The sequence below is a fragment of the Chaetomium fimeti genome (assembly GCF_033439085.1).
Source record: "Chaetomium fimeti strain CBS 168.71 chromosome Unknown B0H64scaffold_15, whole genome shotgun sequence".
Lineage (NCBI taxonomy): Eukaryota > Fungi > Ascomycota > Sordariomycetes > Sordariales > Chaetomiaceae > Chaetomium > Chaetomium fimeti.
In genome coordinates, this window is record NW_026944343.1 from 208,743 (window position 1) to 222,965 (window position 14,223).

The 14,223-nt window shown below is 58.2% G+C and overlaps 5 protein-coding genes across 5 annotated transcripts; 3 read left to right on the forward strand and 2 right to left on the reverse strand.

Annotated features, from left to right (window-relative positions):
• Positions 1 to 151: 151 nt before the first annotated feature.
• Positions 152 to 5,008, reverse strand: B0H64DRAFT_421226 (glycosyltransferase family 1 protein; the record flags this gene model as incomplete). The annotated part of the gene is made up of 5 exons (XM_062805524.1): positions 152 to 183; positions 272 to 614; positions 681 to 3,428; positions 3,479 to 3,916; positions 3,971 to 5,008. 5 exons carry the CDS (start codon positions 5,006 to 5,008, stop codon positions 152 to 154), a joined length of 4,599 nt encoding a protein of 1,532 aa, XP_062653692.1.
• Positions 5,009 to 6,101: 1,093 nt separating this feature from the next.
• On the reverse strand, positions 6,102 to 8,019 carry B0H64DRAFT_64492 (WD repeat-containing protein). Its single transcript, XM_062808558.1, has 2 exons — positions 7,344 to 8,019; positions 6,102 to 7,297 (listed from the first exon to the last, which is right to left on the reverse strand). The coding sequence occupies exons 1-2, from the start codon at positions 7,876 to 7,878 to the stop codon at positions 6,267 to 6,269; spliced, it is 1,566 nt and encodes a 521-aa protein (XP_062653693.1). The 5' UTR covers positions 7,879 to 8,019; the 3' UTR covers positions 6,102 to 6,266.
• Positions 8,020 to 8,142: 123 nt separating this feature from the next.
• B0H64DRAFT_413576 (uncharacterized protein) lies at positions 8,143 to 9,872 on the forward strand. Its single transcript, XM_062804989.1, has one exon. It carries the CDS (start codon positions 8,278 to 8,280, stop codon positions 9,733 to 9,735), a length of 1,458 nt encoding a protein of 485 aa, XP_062653694.1. The 5' UTR covers positions 8,143 to 8,277; the 3' UTR covers positions 9,736 to 9,872.
• A 1,064-nt stretch (positions 9,873 to 10,936) lies between these two features.
• B0H64DRAFT_64499 (uncharacterized protein) lies at positions 10,937 to 11,613 on the forward strand. The gene has a single exon (XM_062808559.1). The coding sequence runs from the start codon at positions 11,190 to 11,192 to the stop codon at positions 11,505 to 11,507; it is 318 nt and encodes a 105-aa protein (XP_062653695.1). The 5' UTR covers positions 10,937 to 11,189; the 3' UTR covers positions 11,508 to 11,613.
• Positions 11,614 to 12,128: 515 nt separating this feature from the next.
• Positions 12,129 to 13,818, forward strand: B0H64DRAFT_64502 (pyridoxal phosphate-dependent transferase). The gene is made up of 3 exons (XM_062808560.1): positions 12,129 to 12,184; positions 12,293 to 12,560; positions 12,629 to 13,818. The coding sequence occupies exons 2-3, from the start codon at positions 12,334 to 12,336 to the stop codon at positions 13,737 to 13,739; spliced, it is 1,338 nt and encodes a 445-aa protein (XP_062653696.1). The 5' UTR covers positions 12,129 to 12,184; positions 12,293 to 12,333; the 3' UTR covers positions 13,740 to 13,818.
• Positions 13,819 to 14,223: the final 405 nt, after the last annotated feature.

Here is a 14,223-nt window from a genome sequence, read left to right on the forward strand (position 1 = left end):
TGATCATCATAACCGTCTCCCGACTCCGAACTCATCTTCAATGCCAGAAAGCGGGCGGGACCGCCGCATGGGCCATCCCAAACCCAGTAAAAAAAAAAAAAAAACAGTCCTCTACAAACGTCGGGCTCCCACCCCAAACCCATCTCTCACTTCAGAGCACCCTCCCCTTCCCAGCAGCCACCCCTGAGCCACTCACTCACTCAATCCAGCCCAGCCCCCCTCACCCCCAACCCGGCACCAGGCGCACCACCCGCGACAGGGGGGAGCGCACCACCACCACCACCACCACCACCACCACCACCGCCCAAGACGGCGTCGAGATCGGGCACGGTGCGCTTCATCATGGCGGCCTCGACCGAGACGGAGAGGTCGTCGATGGTGTCCGGGTCGCCGCCGACAAAGGTCCAGCTCTCCTCCTCGTCGTCGTCCAGCATGTCGTCGACGTCGGCGGCGGCATCCGCGTCGGCGCCCGAGGAGGGCCCGTCGGTGGTGGCGGTGGCGGCCGCGGCGGCCTTGCGGCGGGTCTGGTTCTTGCCTGTTTTGGTGCGGATCAATTGTGTGGCGTACTCGAGGTCGCGGTAGATGCATTTGATGGCCGCGTCGACGCCGTTTTCCTGTTAGGCTGGTTAGTATTTTGACCGGTGGGGGAGGAGGGGTTGTTGGGGTGGCGGGTAACGTACCTTGCGGATCTGCTCGCCCAAAGCCTTCGCCTTGACGATCATGCGCTCGCTGTGCGTCGCCTCCCAGAGGGCGCGCGCAAAGGAGGTGGCGCCCCACTTCTTGAGGCAGATGCCGACGCCCAGGTCCTCCACGCGGGCGCCAAAGAAGTACTGGTCGCCAAAGAAGGGCCGGATGACCGTCGGGATGCCCGCGCGCAGGCTGGCGCCTGTGGTACCGCTCCCGCCGTGGTGCGCCGCCGCGTCGATCTGTTTAAATAGCCAGTCGTGCGGGGCCGACTGGATCTGGAAGATCTCCGGGGGTAGCTCCGGTTCGGGTGTCTTTTTCTCGTCCAGTTGATCCTTCTCCTTTTCGTTGTCTTTCTTCGTCAAGACCCGATCGCTCCATCCCTTGCTGAGGATACATCGCACATCCGCCTTCAGCACACCATCAATGACATCCTGCGTCAGCTTGGCCGGGTCGGGCACAAGGATGGAACCGAACCCGACGTAAACCAGCTTCTTCCCGTCACGGCGTGCTGCCGCGATGAAGTCCGCCAGCTCCTTGGAAGGCGTGTAGTTTTCGGTACCCTCGTCCAGGAACCAGTACCCCGTGACGCGGATCCAATCGCTGTAGTCCAGCGGCGGGGGCACGACATACGGGGAGAAATTGTACAGGAACGGCACCTTGTTGATCTGCAACTTCTCGAGACCGGTCGTCGGGAGGCCCAAGTACCGCCGGCGCCAGCGGTTGATCTGGTGCGCCGTCGCTTTCCAAAACACCGTCTCAAACATGACGTACGTGACGTAGTTGTACGCGCCGCCCATCTTCTGACCGGGCATGATAAAGGCGTGTGGGTAGGCGCGGGTGCGGGTCCAAGGCATGGTGAAAGCACGGAAGTAGGGGACGCCGAGGGCCTCGGCGATGTGGATGCCCGCCATGGCTGAGGGCGACTCGATGATCAGGTCGCTGCCCTGGCAGGCTTCCCAGGCGGTTCGAAGCAGCTCGTCGAGCCAGTCGCGCATCTTCGCGTTGGCCTCGAGGAAGAAGGCAAGCGAGAAGGTGCCGTTTTGAATGCAGAGTTGCATCAGCTCACCAGGGTCACCGCCCACGAATGCAAACTCGATCCCGTGCGACTCGATCCAGCCTTTGAACTCGCCGTGGGTGGCGATGCATGGGCGGTGGCCTTCCTCTATGAGCTTCTTGCAGAGCGCGATGTACGGCTGCACGTCGCCACGGGAGCCGATGGTCAAGCAAGTGATTCGCATAGAATGGGCGGGCTTAAAGTTGAGGAAGGAGGCCTTGGGGTCGTCGAAAAGAATGGTAGGGGCTTCCGACGTGGAGGATGCCTCGCGGGGGAGTTGAACTTCATGGTCGGCGAATTCTTCTGTGCGTGCTTTTTGGAGCGCGTCGTGCTCCGCCACGGCAGCTTGGGCATTTTCGGCGTCTGTGCCGCCGTCTATGAGGGTGGAGTCGTGTAGGTATTGAGTCGCTTCTAGGCTCTGGAGAATGGTAATGGTGCAGTCGTCGCGGACTTCGGCTCTGTGGAACTCAAAGAAGAGCTCTTCGTGGCCGCGTATCACGACAACCAGGCCGGCATAGCCAAACCGGAAACCCTTCTCCTTGTCCACATTCTCGATGTCCCGTAGCGGGAGAATGAGTTTGGTGCGCGTGCCGGGTAGGAGGCTACGGAAACAGAAGTGGCGGTCGCTGATGTAAATCTTACCGTAGAGCGGGAGAACGCGCATCAAGTGTCCAAAGTAGGCAGCGTGGAGCTTTTCGGTTTCTGGCAGGGCAAAGTGGGCCTGGAACCGGGCTTCGGAGTTGACCCGATCCTCGGGGTCGTCGTCGGCATCTTCCTCGTCGGTCCGAAGGCCGGCGGGCTCGTCGTAGTGTTTCCCACCGCCCTTCCACATGCCAGAAACCTTCTCGACGTAGCCCATGGATTCTGTAGCTAAAAGTGTACTCATGCGCCTAGAATGCCGGTCGAGATATCCAATGAGCGCATTGGCCTTGCGAAATGGATAAACCCCCATCGTGGCAATGCTCTGGAGGGCCGGGGTTGTCGCAGGATCTTCGCCCACCAACGCCGCTGTTGTGCGGGCCGTGGAAGCGGCGTGACGGACATGCTTCGCAGCAGATACTGGCTGCGGCCTAGGAGGGGACATCATTTGCTTGCCATCTTGAGTCTTTTGCGTACGCTGGAGGGATGGGCCGTGGAATAAGTCGCTGCCTCTGAGGATTTGGCTCGCCGAAGGGTCTTCGCTGCTCGCCGAAGCCATCATGGCTGACAGGCTTGCTTGGCTGGGATCACCCATGCTTTGAACGTAGGAGTCGCTACTCTCCTGTCGCTCGTGGCCGCCGGGCCGTTTCCTGCTAAGAGACCGCCGGCTGTCGCTAAAGCTGCGGCGCGGAGGCGACTCTGGATGCAAGCTTGGGTTGGCATCTATGCTGCGTCTTGTGAACGGATGGAAAGCATCAAAGCTGCTGCGCGGGCGGTCTATGCTCGGTCGGGGGCTCGGCGAAGACCCTCGCAGAGGGGATAGCGGAGAGAGAGTCGCCTTAACGCCTTCATTAATCTTGTTTGAGCGAAGAGTAGGATTAGGCGCTGCTTCTCGGGCCCCGCTATTGCTCGTCCTCTTCGACGAGTCCGTACCGGAACTCGGGTCTGCCCGGTCGCTGGGCCCTTGCGCCTGCGACGAGGCGTCCTCGACTAGGATCTTGAGGACGTTTATGGGCTCCTTGCCGAAACTAAAGAAGGAGAAAAAGTACTGCCACGTGTCAGTACGTGCGACTGCAAAAGGAGAGGGGGGCTACACACCTCATCAATAGCGTATGTCTCATCATTGTCGATGACCCGGATCTTGCATGTGTCGGCAAAATCCAGCATTTGCGCCTCCTCGACGTCGATAACATTCTCAATGGGCAACGAAATCTTGACGCTATCGCCGTCGTTGTGCGACCTGAAGATAACCCTCTGTAGGCCCTTCACCCACTCCTCGGCGCTCTGGGGGCTGTCGGCCCTGAAGTAGTAAGTGCGGTTATCCGTGGCGACAGCGAAGTTGACGCCTTCCTTGTCTTTGTCGGTGATAGTCGCAGAAATGCCGTACCTTAGGTCGATTTGGCCTTGTGGAAAGTAGAGGTCCTGGGAATCGCGGTAATACGACAAGACGTCACCCTTGAGGCGGAACCAGTAGCGGTTGTACTTGGGATTCCTCTTGCCGCACTTGGATAGGTAGCCCGATTTGGCAACTTCGTGCTGTGGTAGGTCAGTCTCACGAAGCACGGAGGCACCGACGGATGAGCCACTTACCGCTTTCCTGGGAAGGTATGCGTAGAACGCGATGTGCCGCGCTGTGATATACATGTACCCCGTGAGGAGGACATGCTGAAGGAGCCAACATGGATACTCCTGTATCACTTCCTCGGGCCTGTCGAACTGGAAAATCTCAGCGAGTCTTTTCGCCAACTCCGTAGGCCCCGTTTCGCCAGTGTCACCGGCGGCTGTGCTAGACCGCTCGCTCGACATCCGCTCAAGATCGAAGCTTGGCCGCGCCGCCATTTCAGCACGAGCTTCCAGCATTCTGGTCATAACGGGGGCAGTCCTGCTCTCGGTTCTGGTGATTTCGATGCTTGGTGCAAGGTCTGAAGACGGTGTAGAATCCGCATCTGTTGCGTCATCCTTCAAACGGACGGTCTCGTGCACATTCGATTTCGGTTTCGGGGACTTCGAGGACTTGATTTTATCAGAGAGCCGCGCTAGCCCCGGCACCGACTTAAGGAGACGACTCTCCGAGATCTTCCTTCGATGTTGGTGGTCGGGTGTTTGGCGCTCCTTGCCACGCCGAGGGAGAACCGTCGTCTGAGCGAGAGCAGGCGACGCGGCGGATGCAGCCCGTAGCCCCTTTGCCCCAGCGACGGTTTTAGCCATGGGAGTTTCAGCGTCATCGTCATCGTCTGAACTTTGGCCCTCAAAGCGATCTGCAAAATCGGCTTGACTCCCTGCGGCTGCAATCAGACCGAATATGCTCTGGTTCATGTTCATAAACATGCCGCCGCCGTATCCTTGAGGGCGTAACTCCTCCTCTTCCCCGTCGGCCGGGTCGCCATGATCTTTTAAGCGGTCGGGAAGCTCCATGGTGGGGGCGTGCTCGCCGCCGCGACGCTTCTTCTGTAGTTTCCGCGAGACACGACGTACGACGCGCTCATCTTGGCTTGCAGTGGCGGTGCCAGTCGCAGGGGAGGACGGAGGTATTGGCGGCTGCGGTTTACTCGTATCGCTCGGGTTGGGGTTCGTGGGGGCAGGATGACGCGCGGTGGGGGGAGGCGTTGTAGGAGGTTCGGGGTCCATGGCTATAATCTCTGGAGTGGAGGCGGCGGGTTGGAATGCCTAAGCGTGAATTCCGGCGTGAGTTTCCGAGGGAAACGAGGCACTCTTCCCTCTCGCAACGGGGACAGAATGGACCAACCGTGCAGTTAGGATTTGCGCCCGCGGTAAAAGGCTCCGAATTGCGGGGGAATGCCTAGGTAGGCTGCACACCCAGAGGGAATGGGGCCGGCGAGCGATGGTAATTCACGTATTCGTCGGCCTGTTGCAATGATGACTCGGTAGGTACGTCGATAATAGGCAGCGAACGGCACGTAGGCCAAGAAGGTTCGGTGGAGATTAGGGAGGGCCGGAGTGCAGGATGATGATGAAAGGGCACCCGGTTGTAATCATTATTGTCAACCCGCGTGAAAATGCACATGAACACTGCATCAAAATCCGTGACCGTCTGTTGTCATCGGGAAGTCGGGGGTGTTGCGCAGTGTTGGTCCGAGCCGCAGCAGTGCAACGCAGGCGTCGGGGTCCAGAGCCCGGACGGTTGCCAAGTGTTGCCTTTACAAGGATTCCATGACCGGCTGAGGCTTGTGAGCCAACAAGGTTCCTTGTGACGCCCCAGATCCGCGGCCGGGATCCTGTCAAGTGCCGCTCTCCGGTTGCCAGTCGTGGAATGGTGAGCGAAGGTGCGGTGTGGCTTCGGGCGAGTTTTTGTGGTTGGCACTTCCCGTGCTCTCCATGGCTGTTGTTCCATAGGTTGTTCCAATTCGACAATGCTTCAAATTCCATCCAAAAGAGGCGACACTGGCTGGCTGGCACGGCTGGTTCGCATCTGCAGCCAGAACATCTGCGTTATCGATAAGCCCGAGGGTCCCATGACGCAGGCACGGCAGTCAGTCGCCGCTGACAGAAAAGGCCGCTCCAGCATCACATGTGCCTTGCGGGGAATTCCGGGATGATTCTATGACTGGTGACAGACCCAAGCCTCCACGCCGTGAAGAATGGGAGAGCCGAATTAAAATCGATTCGCAGCTTTTGCTGGAACAACTTGCTTATAGGGGTTATCACAGAATATTCTGAAAAGAATTTGATCTCGTGGAACTTGGGTACGAAGTACCGAGTGTGGCACGAACACGGCCAACAAAATGCGGTTACAGAAGACCCAGACGCTGCCGCCAACGTTCGAACGCCGTCGCGGTAGTTAACACCAAAGTCAAGTTGAAGTCACCTTGCCGCATCCAATCCATACCCAAGATAACATCCATGGCCTCACCCATCTGATCTCCCTTCACATCCACAAACACAACTTGCCACTCCCATTCCCCCCAGCAACCCAGTCCATGGTCGGGTGAAAGTGCGCCACCGCCGGCACCGCCGTGATGCCGTCCCCGTCCAGCTGCGCGAGCTGCTCGCCATCCTCCGCAAACACGTCGACGAACCGGTTCATATTCCCAATCACAAACTTCTGCAGCCCGTCCCGCGGGCTGCGCTGCCACTGCGGCTTGAGGATGGTGACCCAGCGCCCGGTCTGGTTGTTGTGCGGGATCTGGCGCGCGGGCTTCATCTGCGCCTCGGTCAGCTCCGCGCCGGCGCTCCACTTGCCCGCGTCGGGGAAGGCGTAGATCTTGATGCGGTCGTCGTAGCTCGACGTCGCGATGTGGCCGGCGCTGCTCCAGCTCGCGTGTGAGACCGACAGTCGCGAGTCGTGCGTGCCCAGGAGCGCCGGCGCGCGCGCGTCGCCTTTGCCTTGGATCTTGCGCAGGTCCCAGATCTTGAGCGTGCGGTCCAGAGAGGCCGTCGCTACAAGGTGTGGTTGTGAAGGGTGCAGGGAGAAGCCGCCGATCTTTTGGTCTGTAAGTCCCCATATTTCTGCAGTCGAGGACTTTGTGCGGAGGTCGTGCCGACCGAGGGAGCCCTGCAGCGTGGAGAAGATAATCATGTTGGAATCAGAGGTTGGCATATCGATTGCACTGATCGGGAGATCTTCGTCTGCGTCTGCCGGGGCGAAGACTTCGGTTGAGACGCCCTTATCGAGATCCAGTTTACGGATGGACGAGTCGTAAGAGGCTGAGTAGACGGCGTTGGCGTCGACCGGGGAGAAGTGAAATGAGGTGATCGTGCGTGAGTGCGTCTTGAACGCGGATATTACAGGGTCGGGGATGTCGGCTTCGTCGTCGTCGTCATCTTCAGCCTTGACGGGTTCCTGTGACGCATCGAACACCCCCATGGCGCCCTCCTTGTCACCGGCAAATATTATCGGCTTGGATTCCGTTGGATGAAAACCCAAGGAGTAAACTCGTTGTGGTACGATTTTGATGTCTGATCAAGTTAGCGACCGAGGATACACCCGGCCTGGGACACGCACCTTGGACAGGCCACTTCTCGTAAAGCTTCAGGCCGCTCATGCGTAGCCTTAGGTCCTTGAGCCCCTTATCTGTCGTCCCTTTTACGTCCTCATCCGTAAACGTTCTTATGCCCGGTTGCGCGCCCCTGGCCGTAAGGCCTTTCAGCCCCGCCAGCCCGTCGAGGCCGTTCTCCCATTTGCGCCCCTCCACCTGGATATCGCCAAGGTTAAGGTCCCCGCTAACGCGCATCTTTTTCGCTTTTGCCTTTTCAGCCTCAACCTCGGCCTCCACCTCGGCCTTGCGCTTGAGCGTGCCCGCGTCCGCATCGAGCCCCGCGAGTCTGCTGCTCTGTCGCGTCGGACGAACAGTCTCGCGCTTGACGGGTTCTCGTTTGGCACGCGGTGTGCTCGCGCGCTTCGGCTTTGGCGGGGCGGGTTTTGGAATGATTTTCTCAGCAGTTGTGCTGATCCCGCTTAGAATCGCGTTATTGTTCGCGATGTTCTCGAGGCGCTTGCGCTCGAACGCGCTGATGATGGGTTCTTTCTTCGGAGGCATGATGACGAAGGAGAAATTAAACAGAATTCTACAATTGAAAGCAGGAGAAGCCACGGAATCCTATGGCAATAACCTTGAGACCGTTTTGTGGCAATATTGGAAAGGATGAACCGTTTTGCGACGGGAAACGCGAAGTCGCGAAATGCAGAAAATCAATTAAACGAGGGCGCAATCCAGAGCGCGAAATCACGGGGCAAACGGGGCTCTTGGTAATTTTTAATTGGAGAATTCCACGGCGGTGGGGACGCGAATCGGACCAGAGCCCAGCAACCCGGAAGCAGGCTCGAGAAATTTTTAGAAGGCGGTTGCGGGCCATCAGAAAATTGCAACACCAAAACCACCACCGAAAATATTGGCCGTCGTCCGAGCGGATTCGAAACAACCAAAACCTGGCCCAACATGTCAACCACACTTCTACCGTTCTTGTACCAAACACGGACACTCCAACGGATGTCAAGAGCTGGTCTTTCGACTCCAGGATTCCGAGCTCTGCTACATTCGACAGCCCGCGCCAACCATCCGAGGGATCGGGATCGGCCCAAGCCGATCAAGCCCGCAGAAAGAGGGGCTGATGATATTCCATTCGAGCTGCCGGAGGGTTATGAGCCCCACGATACGAGGACGGACGCCGAACGCGATGCCGAGTCCGGCACAAAATCGACCATTACCCCGTCGGAGCGGGAAACCTTCAGCCGCATCTTCGAGGAGATCGCGGCCCGTCAAAAGCCGGGGGCTCCTCCTACCGAATCAACCGCTCCCTCCTCTGGGGAGGGCGATGTAGCCACCGCGGCACAGGAGCCGAAATCTGCGCCTTCTTTGCCCGGTCTCCCCGGCTTCAAAATTAACAACTTTGAAGTCAGAACCGAAGAGCCCAACCCCGAGTCGATCCGCAACACCATCAACATCATTGTGCAGGATGCGGCCGAAGTACAGACCAATTCCAGGCGACAAACGAAAACACCCTTCGACGCGCTCCACCCTCTCGAGCAAGTGTCATCAGCGACAGAGTGGGAAAAAGCATTCCTCCGCTTTCCTCCAAGCCTGCGCCAGGCGGCCCGCATGGCACTGGGCACCGTCGAGGAAGGGAAGGCTGCGGAGAGGATTGGCAACGCCAGTGCCGTCGCGGAAGAAAGCAGTATGACTGAAGAGCAGCGCGCGGCTGCTCAGATCGACCTCGTCCTCGACCCACTCTCCAAGTCGGTCCAGAACGAAGCCCTGCGTCGCGAGGAGCGCAACCGGGTCGACGCCAAGATGCGCGCCGCCAAGAGCGACTTCGAGCTCTGGGACGTGCTCGAGGAGGAGGTGTTCCCGCTGGTACAAAAGCTCGGCCTCGACGAAGACGCGTCCAAGACGGAGTCGTCTTCGAAACGCGGCGGCAAGCGCAAGCGCGACAAGAGCGAGATGGCCCTGCACATCTACGGCCCGCTGTACCCCGCCTACCTCCTCAACGCGCTCGTGCTCTTCGACACGCAGTTTGCGCGCTCCTCGCCGCTGGCGCTGCACATCCTGCCGCGCGTCAAGGAGCTCGGCCCGGCCAGCTACGTGCTGGGGGTGAGCACGCCCTTCTACAACGAGCTGGCGCGCCTGCTGTGGAACCGGTACGGCGACCCGACCGCCGTCTTCAACCTGCTCGAGGAGATGCGCGTCGTGGGGCTGTACTGCGACGAGGGCACCCGCCAGGTCGTGCTGCGCATCGAGCAGTTCCTGGCCTCGGTCGGCGAGGGCCGCTGGGGCCCCTTCCTCCGCGAGCTCGCCAGCCTGCCCGAGTACGAGTTCGCCGTGCTGCCGCGCATTCGCCATTGGATGAAGACGATTAATATCCATATTGTGGAAAGGAGGAATGCGCTGCAGGAGTAGGGTGATAGGATGGGGGGGAGATGCATGGGCCGTGTACGGCAAGCAATGTGTAGTGATAAACGATGTACAACAGTGTCATGATCGATATCGCAGCTTTTGGTAATAGACAAGCGAGCCTGTGATGCTCTCGTCAACGCTTGGTAACCCTCGCTGATTGGTACCGTTCGTGCTAGGCGTCGGTCACTTAGAGAGCCGCAACACGGAAGCACGGCATCGGCGGACGTTCGTTTGCGTGGGGAGCATGTTAATGGGTGATCCGGGGCTGCTCCCGCTGACAACAAGGCAGATCAAGGGTTTCTTGTCGAGGAGGATCCCGGGGTCCGACCCTCCGGCCCGCCGTGTGGTCGAGGTGGCTGTGAAGGCTTGATCATCGGGCCGAAATGGGCTCTACTTTGCAGGCATGAGTTGTTGGGAATTTGGATTCCCGTTGTCCGAGTTGAGGGGATTGTGGACATTAGGTGCTCATCCTGTTGATCATCTCAGGGGGCTCAATATGTGGGCTATTAGACATGGACGGCATGTGTTTGTTAGTTGCTGGCCCGAATGGTAGCGGCGATGCGCGGCCAAGTACCCGACATTTTGTTTTTGAAGGTACGAGTGTACATGCAATCTCATCAACCGCTTCATCTTCTTCTTGGCTGAGGATGTAGTGTTTGGGATGAGGTCAAGGGGGTGGTCGCGGCCGTCCAAGACGGTCTCTCCAACACCACACATCAATACGTGACACAACCCAGCAATCGCTTTATTTTTGTTAACCCTTGCAGGAAATTTGGGTATCAAATTAACTGACAAAAGCAAGACTCATTATTGATTATCAATACTGGCAAAGGGTCAATGCATACAGTCCCCAAACCCTTAACGACTGGTGCAATTGTCGGCGCTTGACTCGGGACCGTCTGACATCGGGCCGGTCGCATCACCATGGCCGGGCCACCCATGGAAGCACAGAGAAATCGCACCACTGGAACTGCCTCTCTGCAATGGCTGGTGCAGGCATTGTGTTCTCCGCTCATCCGGATTTGTCAAACCGAGGCAAAACGGCCAGGTCAAGGCCATTCAGGAGATCAAACCGCTTTGTCCAGCGGACAATCTATCCTCGAGGCCAGTAATCCCGGCCATTGAAGGACAAAAATCCGGGGAACGCCACTTCAGGAAGCGATGGTCAAGTTCCGGCCAGTACTTCAATCTCACGCGGCGCAGCATTCGATGCCTGCCATTTCCCCAAACAACCACGTTCCTTTGTCCAGCCCATACGGGCAAACGCTCATTATTATATCACACAGTTCCGTCAACTCCTTACGCAGCTAGCCTCGGCACTCGATAACGGAACTGGCTTCCTTAAACTCAACCACAAACTCAACCACCACTCACTGCCACTAGCTCCAAGTCTCTGCTAAGAATAACAAAAAGCAAATAACAAAAGGAAGACAAACAAACCCAAACCTCAAATCAAAATGGTCCGCCGCGCCCTAAGCCACCGCAGAGGCAGCAATCTCAAACTCGAGGTCGACACCGCCAGCACGGCCGCCTCGACACCAACCTATGTCAGCATCCCCGTCATCGTGCGCACCAGCACCGGCCGGCGCGAGTCGCTACCTCACTCACGCCACCACCTGTTGCGACGGTCGAGTAGTGTCAGCAGCCGGAGCACCATGTCCTCGGGCTATGGTGGGAGTAGTAGTAGGGGGACGGATCTGTATGACGGGGGGTCGGTGATTGTGGATGATATCGATGAGGAGTTGGAGGGGGAGGCGAAGGAGGGGGGGAATTGAAAGGAAGGGTCACTTGGGAAGAGGGTGCCCGGGGCAGTGTGAGGGTTGCCAAACGCCAAGATGTATATATAACCGACATAATTCACTTGACTTGGGTTCTCTCAGCCGCCGGGCTCGTTTCTCCGGTTTAACCATGTGGCTCATCAGCTGCACCATTTACGACGTGAGACTTAGCGTTTACGATACTCTGCAGCACAAACAGGACTGGAGTCTTATACGCCTCGAGCGAAGACGATGTCACGTTCTACAACGACAGCGTCACAGACGGTCCAAGCCATATTCGAGCTCGCACAGGCTAACAAGTGACCCTGCACGAATGGATACGTCTTGCAGCGCCGAGACAATCAATGCTGAGTTAGAGAGAGTCTATAAACTCTACCTTTTACTGATGTCAGAAGCCGCAAACACCAATATCCGGACATGTTGCCGTCTTTCCTTAAACGAGCGGGCGGCAAGCTGTTTCGACATCCCAACCCCCCAGCCTTTACCCTGTGTTACGAGGCTCACGCCACATCCGCCATAATGACATCTAGCTGCATTCTTGTATGTACCACCCGTTGGTTCCGACCCCGGTTCCGACGCCAACCAGTGTGTCCCAGGGGTCACCAACGGCGATCTGGCTCGGCAAGTGGGTCTTCGAGGAAGCCGGCCCGACCGAGTATTACCATGGGAAGAAGGTATGAGGGGTAACCGGGTAACCTGCCGGTCCAACTTCACTCCTTCTCTTTTCTCTTTATGGTCCTCAGAAACTACGTTACCCATCTTACACACTTTATTCGTAACAGAATTCATCATCCCCCGAGTACTTCATCATCCACCACCCACCATGACATCGAACACAGTCTCCTCTCCCAACCACCAAGCCGCCCAAGCAGCCCTCGGCGCCGCCAAAGCACGCTTCATCGCCAACAACCCACTCTCCAAAGCCCAGCATGAGCTCGCCGCCGGCGCACTCCCAGGCGGTAACACCCGCAGCATCCTACACACCTCCCCCTTCCCCCTCGCCATGAAGCAAGGCAAAGACTCGTACGTCTGGGACCTCGACAACCACAAGTAAGCGCCCCCCCCACCTTCCCTCACCCCCCTTTCCCATCAACCCATCCAACCACTCCCACACCCAGATACGTCGACTTCGTCGGCGAGCTCTCCGCCGGCCTACTCGGCCACTCCCACCCCGCCATCTACCGCACCATCCACCACACCCTCACCGAAACAGGCCTCTCCCTCGGCGCCACCACCACCCACGAACACGCCTACGCCGAACTGCTCTGCGCCCGCTTCCGTCTCGACCGCGTGCGCATGGCCAACTCGGGCACCGAAGCCAACCTGCACGCGCTGGCCGCCGCGCGCCACCACACGGGCCGGCGGCGGGTCGTGGTGTTCTCGGGGGCTTACCACGGCGCGGTGCTCTCGTTTGGGGACGGGGTGGCGGCACCGAATACGGTGGATAGGGAGGAGTTTGTGGTGGTGCCGCGGTATAATGACCTGGAGATGGCGCGGCGGGTGATTGCGGGGGTGGAGGATCTGGCGGCGGTGTTGGTGGAGCCGGTGCAGGGGGCGGGGGGGTGTATTGTCGGGGGGAGGGAGTTTTTGGTGGGGGTGAGGGAGGCGGCGCGGGAGAAGGGGGCGGTGTTTATTCTGGACGAGGTCATGACGTCGCGGTTGGCGCCGAGGGGGTTGGGGGTGGAGATGGGGCTGGAGCCGGATTTGGTGACGCTGGGGAAGTATCTGGGTGGGGGGTTGGCGTTTGGCGCGTTTGGTGGGAGGGAGGAGGTCATGCGTGTCTATGACCCGCGCGTGGCGGGCAGTTTACCACACTCGGGCACGTTTAATAACAACACGCTGGTGATGGCCGTTGGGAAGACGGCGCTGGGGGAGGTGTATACGCCGGAGGTGTGTGTGGAGTTTAATAAGAAGGGGGATCGGTTCAGGGACAGGTTGAGGGAGGTGGCGAACGGGTCGAGGTTGAGTGTTACTGGGAAGGGCTCGTTGATTGGGTTGCACTTTACGGAGGATGGTATGCAGGAGATTACATGTGGAGAGGACGTGAAGGAGAAAGCGAGGCCGGATTTAAGGGATTTGTTTTGGTTTGAGATGCTGGAAGCAGGATTCTGGGTGACGAAACGGGGGTTTATTGCCATGATATTGGGAACGCCACACGAGGACCTGGGTGACTTTGTTGAGGCCGTCAAGGTGTTTCTCGAACGCCATCAGGCCATCCTAATTGTTTAGCTGAGGCATGCAATTATCAATCTGGCGTCAAACCCCTGGGTTTCTAACCACAGTAATAGTATTGACTTGGGCGAGTGTAAGCACTTTCATCTCAGTCCGGTAAAGCCCATGCCGGCATGGCGGATATGCTCGGAAGCGCAAATACCCGTTTTCCCTTTCAAGGTATTTCGGTCGCTACAACCAGGAGACCCAGATGAGTAGGTCGTCTGGCGACAAAGGGTATCATAAAGGGGTAGCGAGGGGTGAGGACCAACCCGCACAAAAGCATTGTACTCGATCCTTTGTCCGGAACCACTGGTAGGAATCTAGATTTGTAAACCGGATCAACGCCCTCGGCTGCTTCGCTGAGATACCTTCGCCTTCGTTTACTAGAAATACGGCTCACGAGAACTATGGGTTCTTGAATGGACAGTAGCTCTCTATGCTTGAACCCTGGTTGAGTCGCGGTATTCTGAGTGTCGAAGTGCAACCAAAAAAGCTAAAT

Bases quoted from the DNA above. Each gene is read 5' to 3' on its own strand.
- B0H64DRAFT_413576 (XM_062804989.1), top strand. From the start codon at position 8,278: ATGTCAACCACACTTCTACCGTTCTTGTACCAAACACGGACACTCCAA.
- B0H64DRAFT_64499 (XM_062808559.1), top strand. From the start codon at position 11,190: ATGGTCCGCCGCGCCCTAAGCCACCGCAGAGGCAGCAATCTCAAACTC.
- B0H64DRAFT_64502 (XM_062808560.1), top strand. From the start codon at position 12,334: ATGACATCGAACACAGTCTCCTCTCCCAACCACCAAGCCGCCCAAGCA. The intron at 12,561-12,628 runs GTAAGCGCCCCC...TCCCACACCCAG, and splicing joins TGGGACCTCGACAACCACAA to ATACGTCGACTTCGTCGGCG.
- B0H64DRAFT_64492 (XM_062808558.1), bottom strand. From the start codon at position 7,878: ATGCCTCCGAAGAAAGAACCCATCATCAGCGCGTTCGAGCGCAAGCGC. The intron at 7,298-7,343 runs GTGCGTGTCCCA...TAACTTGATCAG, and splicing joins CGAGAAGTGGCCTGTCCAAG to ACATCAAAATCGTACCACAA.